The following is a 22,463-nucleotide window of genomic DNA, read 5'->3' as shown; positions in this document are numbered from 1 at the left end:
AAGTCAAAGAGAGATATCATCTGGTTGGTTTGATTTGTGCCTCTGGCTTTCCAATTCCCTCAGAACTGGAAGGAGAGATCCAGCCTGCAGGCAGATGACCCTGAGTCATACAGAGTAGATAATTGGTTTTTGGAAGGAAACTCATTTTAATTACAAAGTTTTGACTTAACAGTTTATTCCCCCTTTCCATGTCATTTTTTTAACATCTAGAGAAATGGTTGCAGAGAGTTTAAATTAGATGAGATATAGATTCAAAGATAGCAGCATCAGAAGAGTCAGAGGCTAAAGGCAATGAAGACAGAGGTAACTGCAAGTCTTAACCCCTTTTAGCCATCAGCACTCAGATACACTCTTATTTGAATGTGATAACTGTAAAAAGTAGTTAAATTTATAGAGTTCACCTTGGTCTGCAATCCAGATGCACTGACAGAAGAACAAAGACAATCATTCTCTGATCAGCATATGCAACCTCCAAAGGATTTGTAAGCAGTATTTCCTGTTTGTTGTAAATACTGGTAATTAACTGTAACCCTTGTTCTCAAGCCAATGAAAGGGCCCAAATGAAATGACAATATTGTTTCACGCTTGGTTCAATGTGTGCCAGAGGCACACAGAGTAGAAGTCAGAGATTGATGAAAGTGCTTTAAATGCTTCTTCAAACTTGGGGAACTCTGTCTTTCTTCTTAAGCTCATGCAGAAAAAAAATGCTATTCAAATTAGCATGACTAATAGGTGTGACAACATGTCTGTAGGAGTCTTGGTACAAGCTGTATGTTTGAACTGTGTGTTTTGAAACAGTTTGATGTCTGCTCTGCTGGTGCTGGATTACAGTGGGTAACAGTCTGAGTTCTTCTTCCAGTCCATGATTTACTGAATGTGCATTGATGCTGTGAACGCAGCCATTAAGAGGCCTCAATGTTCTTCCCCAGATCATTAGGTGGTCGTTTACATGAGTCGATCTACCCCCCTCTTTCTGTAAAGAGAGAAAAAAGTAAGTGTCCTCAAATGACTGCTCTTGTTTTCTATCTTTTTAAGTATACACTTTGTGTCTTGGACCTCTAGAGGGATCTTCAAAGGGCTGTTTTAAGGTTAGGACTTGGTTTTAGGGTTATGCTTAGCATTGGGTTTAGGTTAAGCTCAAGGGTTGGGATCAGGCATGTAGTTGTGATGGATGAGATTCGGGTCAGGGGCTAGAGAATGTATAATGAGGGTCCTTAAGTATTGAAGTACAAGTACAAACATGATAAGAGTAATAATAATCTTTGCTTAAACCTATATTAGGTGAATGTTTGACCACTTGGGGGCAGCACAGCAGATACAGGGCAACATTATTATTCATTAAGAATCATGTTTCTGGTGACCTGACACACACAAGTCCAATATTCACTCTTCTTTTAGCTCTGTTTTTGGTCTCCACCAACTACTGAGGGATACATCTTACTCTTTAGCTGCTAAATTCTCCACTATGTTCACCAGCTATTCGCTAACTTTGTCTGCCATTTGGTGCTGGGTAGGTAGGGTACAGTGACTTTTTTGCAGAAAACGGCTGCCTGCAGCATTTGGAAACAACACTGATGAGAGCAGTGAGAGTGAACCAAAACAGCAAAGTTCTGACCATAAAACCAAAATGAGTTGACACATGCTAAAATGCTCCGTAGAGCTGGAGGGAACTGCAGAGTCGGGTGATAATTCTCTAAGCAACCCCCTTCCTATTACACATAGTAATAATTTCCATTGTTAATACAAAAATACTGATTAGTTCAGCTTAAACAAGGTTATGAAGAGCTACACAAATCGCAAACATGTAAAACATCGATCCAGTAAAAGCATAGTAAGCATGAAAGTACAGAAAACACAAATTAAATACCAAAATACATAAAAGTACATTAGAAAAAATAATCTACAGGTGATCTTAAAAAGTGAATTAGCCTAAAAGATGTTCAAAAGTTAAACTGCTAAAGCTAAACTGAGATCCTCATGCAAGCTTTTCCAAAGCTTCAGGACTATGAATGACTCCAATGACCCCATGTAACCCTCCTCCATGTAGGGACAGCCAGCACAGCTGCTTCATGTGTATTTGATGAGGCAATGATGAGGTCTATTTATGTAATTATTTACTCTGTTGATGACATGCTTAACATTTAATCAGTGCGGCAGCTGGTGATTCTGTGCCAGAACACACCATCCAAACCCCCCAAACCATAACAAATTAAGTCTCAATTTAATATGAACTTTATCACATCCTTCATTTTGTCACCTGCAGGTCCAGGCACTTAAAGGACACCGCATCACACAGACTTGCATGGAGATTTCAGATATTTGCATTAAAAGCAGAGAGAAGCAGCGACTTTATTTTATTCATTACCCCCACGCATACTCATATGAGCCTTAGTCACTCTTCAGCTTATTTTGTGTCACTCAATGCACATACAATTATCTGAGACAAGGATTTTTTTTTAAATTTAATTTTTAATCTCCGTGGGCTGCAATTCTGCTCAGGTCAATGAGTGCAGAAGAATGAAAGCATACATGTTCTCATTCTTAAGTGGTCTCTCTTGTTTTTCAGCTGATTAAAAAAAATCAAAACAATAATCACAATGTAACTCCATCATGGGGTACAGTACACACAGCACAGACGTCATCACCCTGTTTACGTAAATGACATTGTGTCTACATTGTATTACAATCCTCACTGAAGCCAGATAAGAATAAAATATATAATTCTGTCATCTTTTAGAATTAATATGTGAAAGGGTCCCACTTTCTCACACTGAAACAGAGTTGTTGTTTAATCCTGATGAATTTTCACATGTTTTGAGGGACAGGCTTAAAGTATGTCACATATAGTTTTCAGTCTCAATCTTTGAGGTAACTGTATAAACACTGGTAGGAAATACCTGACATTGATCACTTCAGCTTCCAGCTGGCAACGATGGAAGTCACTGAGGTTTTATTTTTCCTTTTTCATGTGGCTGGATTTGTTCACTGCTTTCCTTTCTTGATAAATGACTTTAGGTGATGTCAAATGCTGGTGTCAAACTGTATATGATTAAGCAAACAACAAACTTTTTGTTTACAAGATAAGGAAAATAGTCTTCATCTTTTTGTATCTCTTATATACAATTCACTGCCCTCCACAAAAACTGATATCCAAAATTACAATGTTCTCTCTGTTTTAGGTGGTACAGATTTTAACCTGATAATCAGAGTTGTGAATGCTGCGAGACTCCAAGAAGAGCTTTAAAACTCAGAAACTCCCTGATAAGTAAGTAAGTATATGCATAGAGAATGTAAAGCAAAAATAGTTGCCAGTTTTGCATATTTATGTTAACAGGCAGTTGTTTCTAATGCATACTATCATGGCTTTTTTGCCTATTTTATAGTAATCTGTGGTCAACAAAATATTCCATCTCATAGTATAACAGGATGTAAACTGGTAGATTCTATAAAACAAACTGGATTTTAGCCAAAACCTTTGTGAACTACAGTTGTCCAGTATAATTGTGAATCCCAGTTTCCCAAATAGTTTGGCTGAAACAGGGATTAAACATGAACACTGGCTGATTTCACATCACGCTAACAATCAGAATCAGAACCAAATTTTTTGCCAAGTAGGTTTTCACATACGAGGAATTTTCCTTGGTGTTGTGGTGCATCACAGTCAAAAATATACACAAAATTAAGTAATCCTAAATAATGTGAGAAGAGCTGCTACAGGTTTAGATTTTAAAATGAAGAGAATGAGATGAAATATATAAAATATTGCCCACAAGTAAACAGTATATGCAGGGTGCAATTAATAATAACATTAATGCAAGTTTATGTTAATGTAACACATCATGTTAGATCAAAGATCACAGATGTGCGAGAATGAGAATATGGGATTTTAAATTAATGTAATGTGTAATGTCTGCGGGTAGGATAGAGTCTGTGTCAGTGGGGGTCCCGGATCTTATTGATGAGGCCGGCTACAGACAGAAAGAAGCTCTCTCTTTAAGATGTTATAGGGCTAAAAACCTAAAATTTAATTAATAGGCCTGAAAAGTTTCTCTTTTTTTTCTTATTGTCAACAAATCACATGAAAAGAAAAAAAAACAGCAGAGTGGTTCCAACAACAAGTATTATTTGTGTAACAAAGCCTGGCAGAGCTCATTCCACTGTGCTGTAGACCTCACTGTGGTCCAGAAACTAAAAAAAGACTTCAGTGAGCCACACTGTTGCACTGAGTGACATGTTCCTTCATTACCATGAATGTGGGCACTGCAATTTATTCTGAGTCAATCTTTCATACACCGTCCTGGTGCCATAAATACTCTGTAGAGCACCAAATGTATATTAATCCGCAGTTGAAAATAGTCCCCAACAAAACCTCTATTTACCACTGAGGAAGTGATTTACTCAAAACTACAGAGCCCAGCTGTTACAAAAAATTACAAAGCCTTAATTAAATGTTAGATTAGTGAACTGTTTTTAAAGATTTGCATCTTCAGAAGGAATGAAAGGGAAAGTGGAAGGTTTTGAGAAACAGACGAACACTTTGTGTTTCAGTTTCTTCATGAGGTTTGTAGATAATTAGAAAACTTAAACTGAGCTGGTTCAAACAGCAGTTCCTGATATGTAACAGTGAATAATTAGCAGAATAAAAGGCAGAGTCATTTGTGTTCATTCAACTTCAAATATTTGAGATTGGATGGCTTTGGAAAATTTTAAATCCTATTTTCACAATAATAGTTTTTAATTTGTCCTGACAATAAAAACAAAAGTTGCTTCTATGTTATGTTTTCATTCATATTTAATTAAGTCCTGTCCTCTCTGTTTCAGCTACCTGGTTCTCTGTAGTTGCAGCAGAGCTAGTGGAGCAGCTTAGCCGTGCGGCTGTCGAAGTCATATCATGTTGGAAATTGTGCTTGTGTAAACTGCAGTGTGAGGTATGAAGAGAAGATTTTTATAAGGGGTCCAGAACTAAATAGTGTAAGTAAAACAGTAGCTACATGTTTGTGAGCTTTCTTTACTTAACATTAAATAATCAACAGTGCTGGCTAGCCCTGAGTTTAAAGTCTTTTTGCTAAGATTTTCTTGTTCAATATTGCTATTAAATGCAATATAGTGTCATTCAAAGTGTCATTCAATTACATGTAGACAGATGTAGATAGAGGGCTAATTGTTATTGCTATTTTATGCGCAGTACTCGATTGTATATTCATTGTTTCATTACAGCATAAGAATGAGCAGCAAGCTTTGTAGTTGTCTTTACTTTGATTACGAGAAAACAGCAAATAGCTTCAGAGGTGATTTGATGAAGTTATTCTGGCACTAAGATGATGTTTGTAGAAGGAAAAGGCAGGTAGGAATACTGATTATTTCATTGGTAACTTCAGGGCATTTTCCTAATCAACATATGAACTGAATAGATATATTCCAGAGATTTAAGGTCAAACTAGTGCAGGTGTATTGACAGCAGTGACGGCTGTGCCATATTCAGTCAGTTTCAGTAACCATCCCGATACAATTTACAGGGCAGGCTTCTAATGTGATTCATCACTATTTATTACATTTAGTATATTATGTCAAGATGGCACCTTAACATAGGCCTTATAGAGACTGCATAAACTAAAGTGTGTTGTGGAAAGTTCAGCCATGCACCTGCAGTGTCTTCCATGTGAGATGCCTGCTCTCTCTTGATTTTAGCACCATGTTTGTCATGGTGGATCATAGCATTATTATTAAAAGGTTGAGGACATGGGTTACTATCTCCAGGACTGCCCACCAGTAGTTCCACTTATACTTTTGTAACAGAAAATTTGTCATGCCTGTTGATTGGGGCGGCTGTGGCTCAGGAGGTAGAGTGGGTTGTCCACTAATCGGGAGATGGGCAGGTCGATTCCTGGCTCCTCCAGTCCGCATGTTGAAGTATCCTTGGGCAAGATGCTGAACCCCAAATTACTCCTGATGAGGATGTGAATGATTAGATGATTAGATTAGATTCCCCCTGATGGGCAGATTGGGACCTTGCATGGTAGCCCCTGCCATTAGTGTGCAAATGTGACTCATAGTGTAAAAAGCAGTTTGAGTGGTCAGAAGACTAGAAAGGTGCTACACAAGTACAGTCCATTTACCATGATGGCTTTACCTCCTCTCAAACATTGTCTATGTATGGGGTGCCACAGGGCTCTATTCTAGGACCAATTTTATTTTCTCTTTATTTACTCCCTTTGGGCCACATTATCAAACAGCATAATATTTAATTTCATTGCTACAAAGATGCAGCTGTACTTGTCCTGCAAATCATCTGAATCAGCTAAGTTATCTTACCTGCATACAGTAATTGCCTACCTGTGGTTAAGGATTGGATTGCAGTAAATTTTCTTCAGCTTAACTCTTCCACAATGGAAATCCTTATTATAGGTCCTGAGCACACTCATGGCCAAGTTCTGCCTGCTCTTGGCTCTCTAGCTCAGCATTTGGTACCCACTGTTAAAAACATTGTTATTTTAGACCAGAACCTCAGTCTTGAGTCCCATGTAAAAGGCTAGCTCACTAAAGTTTTTTCCACTTGAGAAATATATCTATAATTAATTTCTTTCTTAATTTCTTTTAATTATCTTCAAAGAGTGATTCATGTTTTTATCACTTCTCATCTGGATTATTGTATTGCAGTGTTTACATGCCTTGGCCAAAACATGATTGCATGGCTTCAGGGGGTCCAATATGCAGCCAGCAGACTTTTAACCAAAATCACGAAAGCATGATTATATCAGCATGATCATATCTTTTAGCTTCCCTTCACTGGCTGCCTGTCCGCTTTAGAATTGATTTTAAAATTTTACTCTTGACTTTTAAGGCCCTGCATGGTATGGCACTGAGCTACCTGGCTGAGTTTCTAAATCATTACTCACCAGCCCGTAGCTTGAGATCCTCTGATAAGACCCTGTTAGCTATTCCCCTTCAAGGCTGAAGATCAAGCATGACAGGGTTTTTACTGTCAGGGCTCCAACCTTTTGGAATAGCTTATCTGAGGAACATAGATTAGAAAATTCATTGCCTTCTTTTAAATTGTCACTCAAAACTTACTTCTACTGTATGGCTGTTGCTTAATTATTTTATCTGTTACTTTTATGTGTTATTTTTATCCATTATTTTATCATCACTTTTAATTGTTTTAATTGTTAAAATTGTTGTTTTAATTGTTTTTTAAAGTTATTATTATTACTTGAGCTGCAATGCTGCATGTCTTCTGACCTCACTGATATTTACTTACACTGCTAAAATCCTTCGTTTGTCTCTTTTTCACTTTACAGAAACTCAAACTATCAAATTGTGGGAAAGAATTAATTGAAGGTATATGAACAAAGCTGTGTGCCAGTCGCCAGACGTGATTGATCAAAGTAAAGTATATAAATGTTTGTCATCATATGTAAATGTGGACAAAAAAAATTCACACCAAACCACCCAAATGTCTACTTATGAGACAAGTCAAAGGATCATGTATTAATATCAGTGAGTGTCTGCGCCGTGGCTTTAAACAGGAAACAGTAGAGTTCATAGACTACATGACAGCCAACAGAATTTTATATTTTCACAGACCTTATTAGTAACTTTAGGTGGGATAGTTTATACATCATTGACTCTCTCCAGTGATGATGAAAGGAGACCTTCCCCCGTTAGCAGCGCTGCAGAGTGCAGATCCTGGAAGTGTCCTACCTGAATCACACCAATAGTTTGCCCTCGCTAGAAAAACTTTATCATTTACTACACTTGGTTTTAAATACAATGTGTGTTCCACTTCCTGATTTATAGCAAGGAACCTATAAAATGTAGGTTCCTTAATTTATGGTTGGTCGCTCGACACTTCTGACACTTCAATTTATGCTTGGCGAAAGGTTTCAGTCGTCTCCATGGTAACCAGACACTATCCTCCAGTCGGCTTGTTTAGTTACATTATATCATCCCGACCGGGACTAATTAAACAAGGACGTTATACATCCATGGTTACAAGTTATCTAAAGTTACAGACCAAAATATCAATAAGGACGTTCAGGGAAACTACAATCTCCATGGCAACGTTAGTAACACTACCTAATCACATTGCGCGACAAAATACGACGGTGTCCGCGACATATCAAAATACTCCAGGTGCGCGACATGGAGAAAGTGTCAAGTGACACTTTTTTCTGTTGAAAATATGTCATGTCATTCTTATCAAAAGTGTCGAACGACCTGCCATAAATCAGCCTTAGTGGTCTTTCTCAAGCAACCACCTGTTTCTTCACTTGTCACAGTTGTAACGTGTCCCTTTTTATGGTTTGTGACACAGCGGGAATCTGACAGTCTGTTTACTTTCGAAGATGACATAAATTTCTATGCCGATCTACTTTCGAACCACAACAGAGACTGAAGCTGAACGCTAAACTCACCACAACAGGACAAACTTAAGACTGATTTTCATCCATAATTCATCTATTTTAGTGAGTAATGACTTAAAATAATCCATACAGTGATAATTAGCTAGACAGCTAACGTGAGTCTGTTTTCTTTTAGACTGCATGAAAATGGAAGGTAAAGGCGCAGGCTATTGCGGCAGATGCTTGACGTTCATTGCCCGGACCAGTAAGATGTTAACAATTTCGAGTCTGGTTGGTGTTGCTTTTGGTAAGTCACGACTCCATAACGCTACTGCTAGCTAAGGCTAGCTTCTTGCTCTGTAACGGTCTGAAACTTGGAAAAAGTGAGCTAACTAATACAACTAATTTTTCTGTTTTGAAAACCATGTTTATGTTTGTGTATTTTACCAGGACAAAAATGAACTAGCTGATAGGTTTTATTAGTTTACCCTGCCAATTGATGTCTTAGTCCTAACTAAACTGCCCTAACTGCTTTTGCTACACTACAGATACTTCTTAAATAAACGGCTAACACCATCTGACATTTTACTACTGTACGGTAAAGGTAACGTCCACATATTCACAGCATAGAGAAATGCACTTTTGAGGCCATGTTACAGAAATTAAATGAAAATACCACATCTGTTGCTAGGACAACCGTGCAGTTACAAACTATCTGATATCACACCAGGCTAAACAGCACCATCCAGCGGACAGTTTAAATCATCGCACTTGCGCTCACGGGGAGACGTTAAATGACCCAAAACAAAATGGGTTTCATTATAAACTTTAATCAGTCATTTAGTTAATTAGTCAGTGTCAGAAGACTGGACTGTGTGTTTCCCTCAATCAACGCAATTCAAATGTTGCTCTCTCAGACATGAAACTTGCCATTTTGCCATTTTTCTAAATTTTAACTTTTTTGTTAGCACAGCATTTGTAAGTAGAACTTTTTGTGACTATTTATCAGTTACAGATTCAGCTGAAACCGTTGCTGTATATCCAGTAGAGCCGAAATGATTAGTTTATAAACGGAAAAGTTAGCACAACTATTTTTATAATTGATTAATCATTTAAGTCATTAAAATACCAATCATTACATTGTACCAACTCTTTAACTGTAAGTTTCATTTTGCTTTTCTCTTTTGTCTTATATGATAGCAACACGTACTGTACTGTAATCCTACATATCAGGATTCACAGTACACAAATTCAGTACAATAACATAGGCCTATAACATATCTGCAGTCATGACAACAAAACAATAATGAATTATGGTTTATTTGACGTTACATATTGATTTAAGGGCCATATTTTAGCCTTAATATGACATTTAATTTTAATGGCTCAGTTGTTGGTTTGGCTTGACAGTGTTCAGTAACCCCATTACTTTGATATATGTTTGTTATGTTGTTATTTTATGTTTATGCTAAGGAAGGAAAGGAGATTAACTTGACTGTTGCATTCATATTTACTCAGCTGTGTTGAAGTTGTAATATTTGTATGTTTTTGCCTCACAGGAGTTGTTCTCGGCATGGTCCTGAAGACCTTCGTCCATCTGTCAAACCTCGACAAGATCTACATCGGCTTTCCGGGAGAAGTACTTATGCGTATGCTTCAGTTGGTGACCGTTCCTCTCATTGTAACAAGTGTGATAACGGGTGAGCCACATTTATATTTCTCATTTTCTTAACTCTTACAGGTTATGCATGTTATACACATAGCATTTAAAAGAACCATGCTGTATCTGGATAATCATTTGCATAGTTGACAACAATTTCACAATTATATATGTTTGAAAATAATCCTCAGTGAGGCTGTGAAGAAACTAAACTCATTGATCATTCTTTAAGTGTACAGTAACTGTGTTGCTGTAGTTATTACACTACGCTCCACTACTTTACAATGATGTAACACTCACACAGGAATATATTGATCCTCTGTCTTTAGTCTGCAGACTTCAGCATGTGTTGTTTTTTTTCACAGGAGTTTCTAGCCTAAGTCTTGGCACCTCCAGAATAATCACTATCCGTGCAGTTGTGTACTTTATCACAACCACTCTTCTGTCTGTGACTACAGGTGAGAAACGCTGTGCATCAAAACATGGTTTTTAAGAGACAACCTAATATGCTAGTATGTAGCTTAACATACAAAACTTCCCACTGAAAACTAAGTATTTTCTGTCAGTTATTTTTTTGCAAATTAACAACTATGTTTGAATGCAAATATAATGAGTAGGTACTTAACAATTAAACCATCTTAACACTTTTTTCTTCTTATAATTTGTAAAACTTGCATCACCCTCTCTGTAAAATATTCAAAAAATGAATCACTAAATACCTGCAAATTACTTAAAATTAATTAAAATTTCCAGGCAATTAGTACAATCACTTGTTTCATGCACATTTCTTCATACAACCACTTAATCAGGTCATACCATAACAGGTATGACCTGAAGCATTTTTTTATGCTTTAAGTCGGAATCAAAGACAAACATTTTCCCACTTGCCCCTAGTGGTATGTATCCATGATGATGAAAGTGACATGTCTTTCTTTTCTTCTTCTTTTCTTTGAAATATTTTCAGATTTATTCCGTGGGGTTTCAAAATATTTCAACAATTAACTGGTAGAAATTCAAATGCCAGACTCTATAATTATGCATGTTTTTGTTCCTCAAAGCACTTGGTTAACTTTTATGAAGTGCTACTGAAACAGCTCTATGAACTAACTGGTATCATTAGTTGTAGTTAAGTTATTTCTTTATCAATCTAGCATGACATTTTTTATTTGTGTTTTTATTGAGTTAAATGTATTAAGAGCAATTCCACAAAGAAAAATGTTTCCCCTCTTCTCTCTCATTTCTTTTTCCCTGTGAAGGAACCGCCTTCCCACCCAGAACACTTTCAAACAAAACATAAAACTGGCACATAATCGGCCTAACCCACCATTGTAGAATCCCCGTCCCAATCTAAACGTCAAGATCCCAAATAAGAATTAACTAACATGTCATAGTCACTCTGTAGTGCATCTCAGAGCTCCTGCCCTGCAATAAAGATGCAAAAATGTCAACTCAAGCTCAGGGAACTGCAATGTGAACTTCATATTACTTCCCAATTATTTTTTTTCTGTTTCCTTTAGAGCTAATCGATCAATGGAGAGAGCAATCAGCAATGAAAACTCTTGTTACATTATTACAGCCCAACTTTTAACAACAACAGATGAAGTGTGACAGATGATACAACTCACTTTGATCCCTCAGACATATGTTGTCATTTCAGCCACAGCTAGAAATACAGAAGAAACAGAAGAAATATTGGAACTGTTTTTTAAAAACTCACATTTGTCTACTTTTTTAAAACCTTTTGGTTTTCCACAGAATCTGTTCAGTTTCACTTAAAACAAAGAGCTGATACATCACTTACATCATGACATATTAACCAGGCCACAGTGTAGCATCAGTGCTTAGCCGATATGAAACAGCTATAGACAGATGCTGTTTTTGTTTCTTATGTTGTTCAATCCTGGATGATGCGTTGTAGGATTAATATTGGTGCTGTTGATCAAGCCCGGGGTTGGTCATACTCCCATTGAGATAGATGATGACGATGATGAAACCTTCTCCACAGTCAACGCCTTGTTGGATCTAATCAGGTGAGAAGAAAGTATGTCTTCCCATAGCTCGTCATAAATCCCAACACTACTGATTTCACTGTATGTGTCAGTTTCCAGTTCAGCCAGTAACATTTCAGAAAATGCTGAAACGCTTAATCAGAGAATTCAAATCACTGCTTTTCCTTTAGAGCTGCATCCATCAGTGTTTTATTACACAGAAATAATGTATGTGAGGTGAAATTAGGCAAACATTACATTATATTCTGCATTATAATTGCATTTTTACTCATCAGTTCCACAGCGGTAGACGTGTTTAAATTTCTCTCACTCTCTATAGGAACATGGTGCCACAAAATCTGGTTCTGGCCAGCTTTCAACAGGTATGTTTTATTGCTCGGGTATGTGATATGCAGGTCATTTGCTCATGTGATGGAGACAATGTGATATTTCTGATTTTTTGTTTCTTAGTACAAGACTCAGAAGGTGGAGATTGAAGTTGAAGTAGTCGATCAAAATTCAAGCCTGGAAACGGTAAACAGTTTTTCCTTTTTCACCATCATTGTGTGCAGATGCTACAGGGAGTCACAATCAGACCGTTGTTCTCACCGAGTCGGTCATCTTGTTTCAGAAAACCACCGAAGTGCGCCTGGTGGGCAATCAAATTGATGGATTCAATACTTTGGGAGTGATTGTCTGGTCTTTTATCTTTGGACTGGCCCTCAGGAAGATGGGCAACAGAGGGAAACTGTTTGTGGATATTCTAACTGCCATCAACGAAGCCACCATACACGTGGTCAGATTGATAATAGGGTGAGGTTAAATGGCACATATGATGGAAGAAAATCCTAACTTCTGCACAGTCAATATGATATTAAAACATGTACATCCATGTTTTATTTATTTACAGAAAAACAGTAAATGTCTTGCAATGTGCACTGAATGAACTGTTAAAATGGGTTATTTTCTGTGTGTGACTGTTGTTACCAAAAATAGTAAAATTGGGGACAACATATTGCATCTTTCGCTCTTCTTCTGCCCTTGGTTCACATTTCTCATCTTCCTAATGGGTTTCCTGTTGAATTATTATTACATATTGTTATTCAGGTTCTTTTTTTTGTAACAATCATCTGTTCAATTGTTTCATCTGTCTAAAAGTTTTGTTATGTTTTCTTGTAAAGTTGTTTTCCATTAACAAAGTAATAGCAGTATTCCCTTCATCTTCCAGCTTCTTGCCGATAGGAGTGCTGTTCATGACTGCGAGTTATGTTGTTGAGGTTGGCGACGACTGGGAGACTGTCTTCAAAATGGGAAAGTTCACGGCGGTGGTTGTCTGTGGGTGTGTTCCCCTTTGCTCTATTTGCACTGTTACAGTTTACAGCATTGTGAGTGCAAACTCTATTTATTGCTGTCAGTAGTTTTGTTTGTATAATCAGTGTTGAGCTTGTAGTTTTTGCTCTTTTTCAGGCTCATTATCCACGGAGGACTAGTTCTACCACTGATCTATATCCTGTGTGTGAGGCGTAACCCCTTTTCTGTCATTAAGGGGGTTTCCCCCGCCTTAATTAGGGCCATACTCATCTCACGCAGGTAAGCAAATCACAACTTTGATCTTTATTTCGGTCTTCAGCATTATCGTATCACAGAGAGACGGCTAGATGGATAAATAGATATTTAATCTAATGGAGGATACACTGTGTCTCGAAGCTATGCGTTCTCACTGACTTTCCGATGTTGTGAGGACGTAAACAAGATTGACAAAAGAATCACTCGCTTCATGCTGCCTATTGGGATAAATATCAACATGGACGGAACGGCCCTTTATGAAATGGCTGCAGTAGTTTTCATCGGCCAACTCAACAACATCAATCTGAGATGGAGCCAGTTATTTACCATTGCGTAAGTCACTGTCATATTTTTTTATTGCTTCCTGTTCTACTTGGTAATTGAAAAATATGTCTAAGTGTCAACTTTGTGCTTAAAAAGCATTTGTGTTACAGTTCAATCATCAGAGTGGCACAATCACCCTAGTATGTGGTTGTTCATGTTCATCTGCTTTTCCTCTGCAGTATGACAGTCGCAGTGTCCAGTGTTGGTGAAGCAGGGATCCCAGCCACAGGAACAGTCACCACCCTCTTCATTTTGACAGTCATTGGGATACCTGCAAGGGACGCTTCCCTTTTGCTGGCTTTAGAATGGCTGCTGTAAGTTTAACCTGTGGTTTTGGCAGGCAGAGATTACTACACCTGCTTGTTTTGCTCCTGATATTAAACCACAGAGTGTAAAGAAGCAGATATCCTCTGCTTTCATAGATTACTGTGGTTTGTTTTCTTCCAGAGACCGCGGCAACACTGCCGTCAACGTCCTGGGAGACTGCCTTGGCGTGGCCATCGTTGAGCATCTGTCGAGAAAAGAACTGGACGAAATGGAGGAGCAGAATGTGACAAGGTGCAATTTTAGTTGATTTTGGTGTTTTTTGTTTATTTTTTAACAGCATTAAAAACAACATCAGTAAATATTGGATTCATTTTTCAGTCTTAATGAAGCAATTTTTCAGGACAAGATTTGTCTAGATCCAGTTCCTGATGGCTGACAATAGTGTTTATTTCCACTTTGGGGAACAAGGACACATTGTTTCTATTAGCAGATAATGAGAGTATGTGAGCAGAGCAAACCAGTAGAAGGTTCTCCTGTTGCTCACAGTTACCCACATTCATTAACATGGAGATGAAAAAAATGTATCTATGTGTTATTCAGCACCATGGTAATGGAGCCTTACACTGACAGTGAGGAGCTTCAGGTCCAGGTGGAGGTTCATGCCAGCAGCCAGGTCCCTACTCAAGTCCCAGGTCAACACGGAAAGGCCACAGCTCCAAGACAGCAGCCGAAGCCCAAACATGTGTAGCCTCAGCTCAGCGTGAACCAGGTCTGAGCATCAACAACGTGAACAGGGTTGACATTGAAAATAATTCTCACCCACCAAGAATTGCACTGTCTCTATTTGATTTGTTATAATTTCATTCATTTGCCGTTGCATTTATCACATTTTTTGCTTTTTGATGTTGTCAGTGTGTTGTAAAATAAGTCAATTGGCAAGTATTTGTTAATTTGCTTTATTGGGAATCAAATTTATCCTGTTTTGTATTTTATGTAGATATAAAGTAATTGTGCACAGTTAGAAAAAAAATGTGTTATTTGACTTTGCTTCATTTAATTTTCATTTCATTCATTTGTATTTTGATTTTGTCAGTGTACTTTTAAATAAGCTTTTAGCGTTGGTTTCTTAATTTGATTCATTAGGATTCAAATGTGTTTTATGTAAATATAATTGTAAGTAAGATAGAGACAGCAGCTCAAGTACGAGTGGCCTCAGCTCAGCATTAACAGGATCTGAACTGCTGGCTGAAAAATAATTCTCTGAAAAAATGTAGTTATTGCTTTTTCTTTGACATGTTATTTCATTGACTATTTTATGTAGATATAATTTTATTGTCCTGGTTATACTGTAGTTTGTTTCCAAATAAATATCTGAACAAAAAAGCATATAACTGTCCTTTAACTGCCCTGCATGTTTCCGTATGTTAGCAGTATGTGTGATATTATTTGTTCCATAATGCTGTGACACAGTCTGTCAGTTAGAGATTGAAATGAATCTTCTAGAGCTGCAACAATTAATCAATTGACAGAAAATTAATCAGCAACTATTTTGATAATTGAAAAATGGTTTTAGTAATTTTTAAAGCAAAATGCCAAATATTTGTTGGATCCAGCTTCTCAAATGTGATGATTTTATGGGTTTTCTTTGTCTTGTTATGGTAAAGTTCATTTCTTTAGGGTTTTTTTGGGAAAAAAACAAGACATTTGAAGATCATCAATATAAACTCGGGCTGTGGAAATTTATTTAAAAAGATTTGTTTAAAAGTGTCTGTGTCTTAGATTTATTTAGTTTTCATTCGTCTGGGTCCCCTGAGAATTGAAAACTCCCCACCCATGTGAGTTTAAAAACACGCTTGCATGAATGTATTATAACTACTGTTCTCCAAGTTACTGTGTGATTCCTAAACTGGATAGCTGGACATTAACAAGTTTTTGTTTTGTTTTGTTTTTTTAAAGAAGAGAAGATGTGAGGTATGGCTAAACAGTTTTGAATATGTAATGGTAAATTTTCAACAGTATTTCAATCTAAACATTACATCATCTGCTTTTAATGACAAATGCATTTTAAACCGATGAGAGAAGAGCTGATTCATGAAATTGAACAGTGTTTTGCTTCAGTGAAATATTTCTCCTTCAGAGCACAGAGCTGCACAGTTGGCAGGAACATAAAGCAGACTTATACTATATTTTACAGTATACATGATACACATATGTATTACTATACTCTTAAAATAGTTTAATAATAATTCATAAAGACTTGATTTAACAACAGTGACTGTTTCATTAAATGCCTATTAAACAAATGTAATCATGTCCTGTGCAGGTGGGGATCATGATGTTAGACATGCTGTTCACATACACATCTTACTCTGTTTCATACCATGCTGTTGTTCTCTGCATCAACACTGTAGTCTCATTTATGATTTCCCCCTTCTTGAGGCACAGATGAAGGAAAATAGCTGACAATGATGAGTAGAGTCAACCCTCATTGCTCTGTTCTTAAAGAAGATGAAGTGCCACTTAGTTTTAAGCAGCACGATGCTTCATCACACACTTTGGATTTGAAGGCCAACAAGTGTCATATCAGGGATCAAGAGTGTAACTTTATATTGGTGTGAGTGTTTGTGTGAAATGTGCCTCTGATTTTGGTCACAGTCACAGTAAAAGGAATATTTCACTGTTAAATATGTGCACTTTGCCTAATTTCCACCAGGCTGGAATATAAAGCAGGTAACTGTACCAGGCAGAGTTAGCTTGCTAATGAATGACCCATTTATGTGACCCGTCACTTGATAAAACACTGTTTTAAAATGGAGGATGTAAACTGGGAAGATTTTAAATTACATTTCACAAAAATAACACAATATACAAAACTAACAAAATACACCAATAAGGCTTTGCTAAATGACAATATAACAACATGGGTTTTGCACCATTACTTCAATTGATACTGTGCTTATATTGGACACATATTGTTTATACGTACACTATAATTAAATTTACCACACAGAAAAGTTGGGGCCATATAATATTTCAGAAATACTGTACACAACACACACAGAGGGGGAGGAATAGTAGGGCCCAGGTGCTGAGATTAATCCTGCCATTGACTTCGACATATAAAACACTTAACTCCCGAGTCACAAGGAATGCCATTCACAGGAGGCGATGTCATTCTGATGCAGACTAAAAGACTAAAAGTGCCTTAACATTTTCCATCACCAATCCTTTATTTGTCACTTCAGCACCATGATCTGGCTTTATACTGTAAGGCTTCAACCCAATCATGACCCACAGTTTCAATTTCAGTCATTCATTGCCATTTAATGGTTTATGTGACACATCATATGCAATGACCTCATAATATCCATCCATCAGTTTCTATACCATCTTATCTTTCATGTGCCATGCAAGCATAAGTTCATGTTCTGGACATATTCTGGATTATTGTCTCGGTCCATAGTGTCACTCAGACAGAAGGGAAATTGTGTGTTTGCACATGTATCAGCCTTTTCACCAACCATCACATACAGAGCTGTAGTGACTACAGTTAAACTGAGTCACTAGCTCAAATGTTTGACTGAAATGGTTCTTAAGAAATGCTTGATTGACTGTTGAAACAGACGCAGGCTCCTGGCTTCATGATGTAGCAGTAAAGAGGAACAGTGAGTGGAACACCTCCTGAACACCAGGAAATGCAATCAGCTACACTGAAATTTATGGAATGACTATAAATCTCATCTGATGCAGATTTGGGGGTTTCATTTTGTGGGATCACTAATTCAAGATAAAGGCAAAGCGCATTTCCAAAGAGAAATGCTTCTTTCAACTGGGGATACAAAAATATTTGAGTTTTCAGTTTCTGTTTTAAGAGAACAGCATTAATGCATTCACACTTCCTTGTAGACTTCTGCAAAAATGTATGCTCCCGTCCTCCCATAAGAGGAAAACTCTAGCACATGTGTTGCATAAAGGTCACATTTGGATGCAGATGCAGTCACAAATAAATAAAAAAAAATGTTAGGGTGATGATGCAAGAGCACAGGAGGACGACTAGCTGCACGGCAAAAGCTCTTTTTCAAAAGCTTTGATGACTGTAACATATTACACCTGTTACCTTCTGTGTGTGTATGTGTGTGTACTTGCATGCTTGTCTTGATCAGTGCTTTTTTGTTTGAGTTTTAGATTTTACAGTATTCCTACTCATGCATGATCCTGTAATATTAATAATGTAATATTTGCATTAAGGTCCAAGTATTTGTCATATTGTGTGACTTATTTTTCAAATTTGTGCCGTGTTGGAGTTCAGTAAATTGATGCCCTTGGGTCTGATGTTTTGTGCTCGACCTGTGTGACAAGATATCTGGAAGAAAGCACTGGATTCTGTCCTAGAATTAATCTGCTTTTCACTTCATACACTGGTTTATTTCATCTTATCACAACATCCCACACCTTCTACTCAAATGTGGGGGCCACATCTGGGGGGACGGGAAGCATGGACCTAGTTCAAGAAAAGCAATACAATACTGAACATTAGTTAGACTAGTCGCGTATAATGTGTTTGTGATAATGACATAGCAGATACATTTCCCTGAATAAAAGTGTGCTCAGTGACACAAAAACAATGTGCCAGAGCTGGGCCTTTGATTTTTTTCAGTTGGAGTCACAGCTAGGAATATTTTTAATTTAGTAATTATGTGAATACTGCAGGTAACATAATTGGCTGGCAGATGATTAAGCAAGAGAGAGAATGAAATCTGTGGTTTGCATGCAAATTAAACCCTGTTTTAACAGTAAGAAGAGGACAAAGACGGACCTCAGGAGGAAAAGAGAGCAGTGATGTGGCTGCATTGTGGGTTCATTCGGCTATCACTAGAACAATGCTAGTGGAAAGAGAAGTCATGTCTTTGGAGTAAAGGCTTTGTTGTTGTGCCATGAGGCTCTTTTTCTTTAGATGAGGTCCTCTGAGGTAAAAAATTTGAATGCAAAATGTCAACATCTGCGCCATGAACCAGATCAGCATAACAAAACTGTAAAAATGCAGTGATTTGAATATACACAGATGTTGTGGAGGTTCTGCTCCCTGCACCCTGCAAAATATTTGTCCAGATGTAGCTTGAAAGATCATTCTTGACCTTGTATATAATAGAAAAAAATAACTGAAGATACATTTATTAGCCTGTTGTGGGGCTTTCAACTGCATCTTATCTCACCTGCATGCCAAATGAGCAAATTCCATACTCTGATAAAGATCATAAGATTGTTTAAAGCTCTGGAAACACTATCAAAGATTAGATTGTTTTTTGAAAAAATACCGCTCTGTTGCAGGGCTGGATTTTTAGTTATTACTACAAATGCTGATGGGATTTTTAATGAGGTTTTCTTACTTGAGGAACAGAACACTCTCTATAGATTAACATCTATATTCTGTGTGTTTGAAGATGTGAACATAAATAAAGATATCAAAATGGGTGCGTCCTATTCACCTGCTGGCCAAGACGTCCACAGTTCGAATCCGGCTACAGACCTTTGTTGCATGTCTCCCCTCATATCCTGTCTCTTCACTGTCCCTATTGCATTGCTTACTGAGGTTTTGTAACAATTTCTTCTGTGGTGAAACTTCATTCTTTGGGGATACCATGTTTGCAAAAAGTAAAAGAACTTGTACAAAGAATTGTATTTTCAATTTAAACCCTTTAAGCAAACATGAAATGCCAACAAAAATGAAAATTTAAACGTCTACAGTTCTTTGATAAGTAGGCAACTCCATGTTCTGGTTTGCATTTCAACATCATAACTAACACAGCGAGGGACTGTGTTCCTAAGAGAAGATAAGGTGTACTTTATCATCCCCTTAGGGAAAATTTTAATGGGCTCACTGCATCACAAAGCATTTATCTCCAGACACACTGAACATCCTTGGTAAACATCCTTACAATCATTCAAAATTCACATACAACTAGAGTATTGCACATGCCAGTGTAGACCCTACTGTAAAGTATAAAGTGTTCTGTGATGTTCCACCAACCAACACAGCATTTAAGCTGCTGCTATTTAAATTCTTAATGGGAGATGGAACAAATTAGTTTTTATAACAGTTCAGTCTGCATTTCGGAACTCTAAACTGTCGGCCAGAAGGTAAACAGAAGGTATTCAGAGTGAAGGATGTGAGATGGATCGTTATTTTGCACAGACTTCTCGTATATAAACCACAGAGAATAGTTTTCTTTCATCCCTTGACCTTTTTAGCATTCTGCACAAGACAAATAGGCTTAGAGTTTTGTCGAACTGACAGGTTACCATATCATGCTTGAATACCATACCTGATTAAACTCTCTAAAACTGAATAATAAAACAAAACCACATGTCTCTTGTCTATAGAGTCTAAGCCCTATTTAAGGTACAGCCTCTGCTGTTGGTTTTCATTGACTGGCATGCCAGTCAATGTGCACATTTATAACAACAGACCTGGTTATTGGGAATGTCATGAGCGATCATTGGACTGTGGTCACCTATTGATTTTGGATCGAATAAAATCTCTTCATTTACACCTGTACACAAACTATAGACTTTATGTACCACTAAACTCACATGATCAAATGCAAAGTGTAGTTTATTGTTGTGATAATGTTTTATGATGATGATGCTTGTGCATTAAGCAGAGGCTGCATGATGAACACATCTAGTGTCTGTAAGTTTAAAAAGAAGTGAAGATTAACTCAGTGCACACTGAGTCATGACAGTTCATTAACTTAAAAAAACATATACTGATGTATGTTTGAGGGATGATAAATAAAAATTTGGCTTTACTGTAATGAATATTTTTGATAAAAGATTATAGGCTTCAGCCTGATTTCATTTCATGAAATGATATCTGGTCTTTCTAAATGGGCAAATGAATATCCTCAGAAATGGTGTTATTACGGTGTTATTGGTGGTGTTATTTTTAAAAAAAAAACAAGACACAATGTTAGTCTAAGAGCATTGATGCACCTCAGTCCCTGTTTACACAGACGGCTCACTCCTCCAGACTGTGAGTCACAGAGCTGTGACTCAGTCAGCCAATATGAAGACTGCAGACAGGTTCAGATACTGCCTCACATGGCATAAGACAGCAAGTAGTGCTTTTTCAGTGACTTTGATATCAGTGTGAGAAAGTGTTATCAAGAGTGCATGTGATGATCGCATGTTCAATAAGCGTTCTTGATAATGTGGAACATTTTCATGAACCTGATGAAAGGTTTTAAAACGTTACACAGCTACAAAGTGAAGGGAGTGCTGTTTCCAGTAATAGCTGGGTTTACCTAAAAACACTGTTCTCTGTGTACAGTTTGCACTGCAAACCTAACCCTTTTATTGCATCTCTTTATTTAGGGGTATGAAATTTTTGTCCAAACAGCCTCCTAAACCTAACTTTTTACAGAATCCATGTCAGGATTTATAAAATATAGAAATATATTTTTCACAATTTACTTTAATTGCATGCATTACAAATGCAACCAGCAGATTATGTTAATTTTGGTTGACCACAATCTCTCTCAAGGGAAGCAGGGTGATGCTGAAAAAGAAATTACAGTAAACAGAATGGCTAATTAACGCTGCTTTGGGGCTATTTAATAGTGTATGACCGTGTATGTGTGTTTGCGTCTAGGGGCCTGTCTGTTCTAACTGATATGCAGTAATCATCTCAGAAGCCCTTATCGCATACATTCATTGTGTTTTTGTTCCAGCTGGATGTGTTGGAAAGGAGGTAGAACAAATGCACAAGCTGATTGTTAAAACACATGACTACACCATAACCAAGGAATGCAGCAATATAATGATATCTCATAGAGGGAAGGATGGAGGAAAGCAAACACTTGTTCTGTGGTGTACATATTTTGCCTGTCATGTAATCTATCTTCTTATTTATAGCGAGAGAAACCCTAAAGTCCTGTTTGACACAATAAACAGTTTTCTCTCTTTGGGCACTCCAAATTTGCCATTTTTTTCCAACAGTGACTGCAATAACTTTCTTAAATATTTTATAGATAAGGTTGTAAATGTTAAGGCAAACATCTCACCCTCGTCCAGCCCACTTATTAGTGGTTCCTCTAACCTTTTGTCTTGACTCTATAGATGATGTTACAGCCTTGTTAGGAAAAATGAAACTCTTCAAACCCACTAGATGTGCTACCAACCTCTTTGTTCTTAAAGGTTTTTAAATTAATGTTTAGTTAATATTATAAATCACTCTCTAATCAGGATGTATCCTCTGCTATTTTAAGCAGACTATTGTCCAACCTTTGTTGAAGAAACCAAACCTGGACCCCTCCC

General features: G+C 37.3%; 1 protein-coding gene and 1 long non-coding RNA gene across 2 annotated transcripts; one reads left to right on the top strand and one right to left on the bottom strand.

Annotated features, from left to right (window-relative positions):
* Positions 1–5,078: 5,078 nt before the first annotated feature.
* Positions 5,079–7,008, bottom strand: LOC137180559 (uncharacterized). Its single transcript, XR_010927998.1, has 3 exons — positions 6,897–7,008; positions 6,334–6,471; positions 5,079–5,946 (listed from the first exon to the last, which is right to left on the bottom strand). It is a non-coding gene; the product is annotated as an uncharacterized lncRNA (long non-coding RNA).
* A 1,149-nt stretch (positions 7,009–8,157) lies between these two features.
* LOC137179744 (excitatory amino acid transporter 3-like) lies at positions 8,158–15,436 on the top strand. The gene is made up of 14 exons (XM_067584677.1): positions 8,158–8,465; positions 8,539–8,649; positions 9,902–10,042; positions 10,368–10,460; positions 11,921–12,032; positions 12,331–12,373; positions 12,462–12,524; positions 12,622–12,803; positions 13,219–13,329; positions 13,458–13,580; positions 13,698–13,889; positions 14,060–14,194; positions 14,328–14,438; positions 14,748–15,436. The coding sequence occupies exons 2-14, from the start codon at positions 8,544–8,546 to the stop codon at positions 14,893–14,895; spliced, it is 1,560 nt and encodes a 519-aa protein (XP_067440778.1). The 5' UTR covers positions 8,158–8,465; positions 8,539–8,543; the 3' UTR covers positions 14,896–15,436.
* The last annotated feature ends 7,027 nt before the right edge of the window (positions 15,437–22,463 follow it).

Source organism: Thunnus thynnus, chromosome 3, assembly GCF_963924715.1.
Source record: "Thunnus thynnus chromosome 3, fThuThy2.1, whole genome shotgun sequence".
NCBI classification, from domain to species: Eukaryota; Metazoa; Chordata; class Actinopteri; order Scombriformes; family Scombridae; genus Thunnus; species Thunnus thynnus.
Note: the sequence above shows the minus strand (reverse complement) of the source record. Positions and strands in the feature narration are given on the sequence as shown.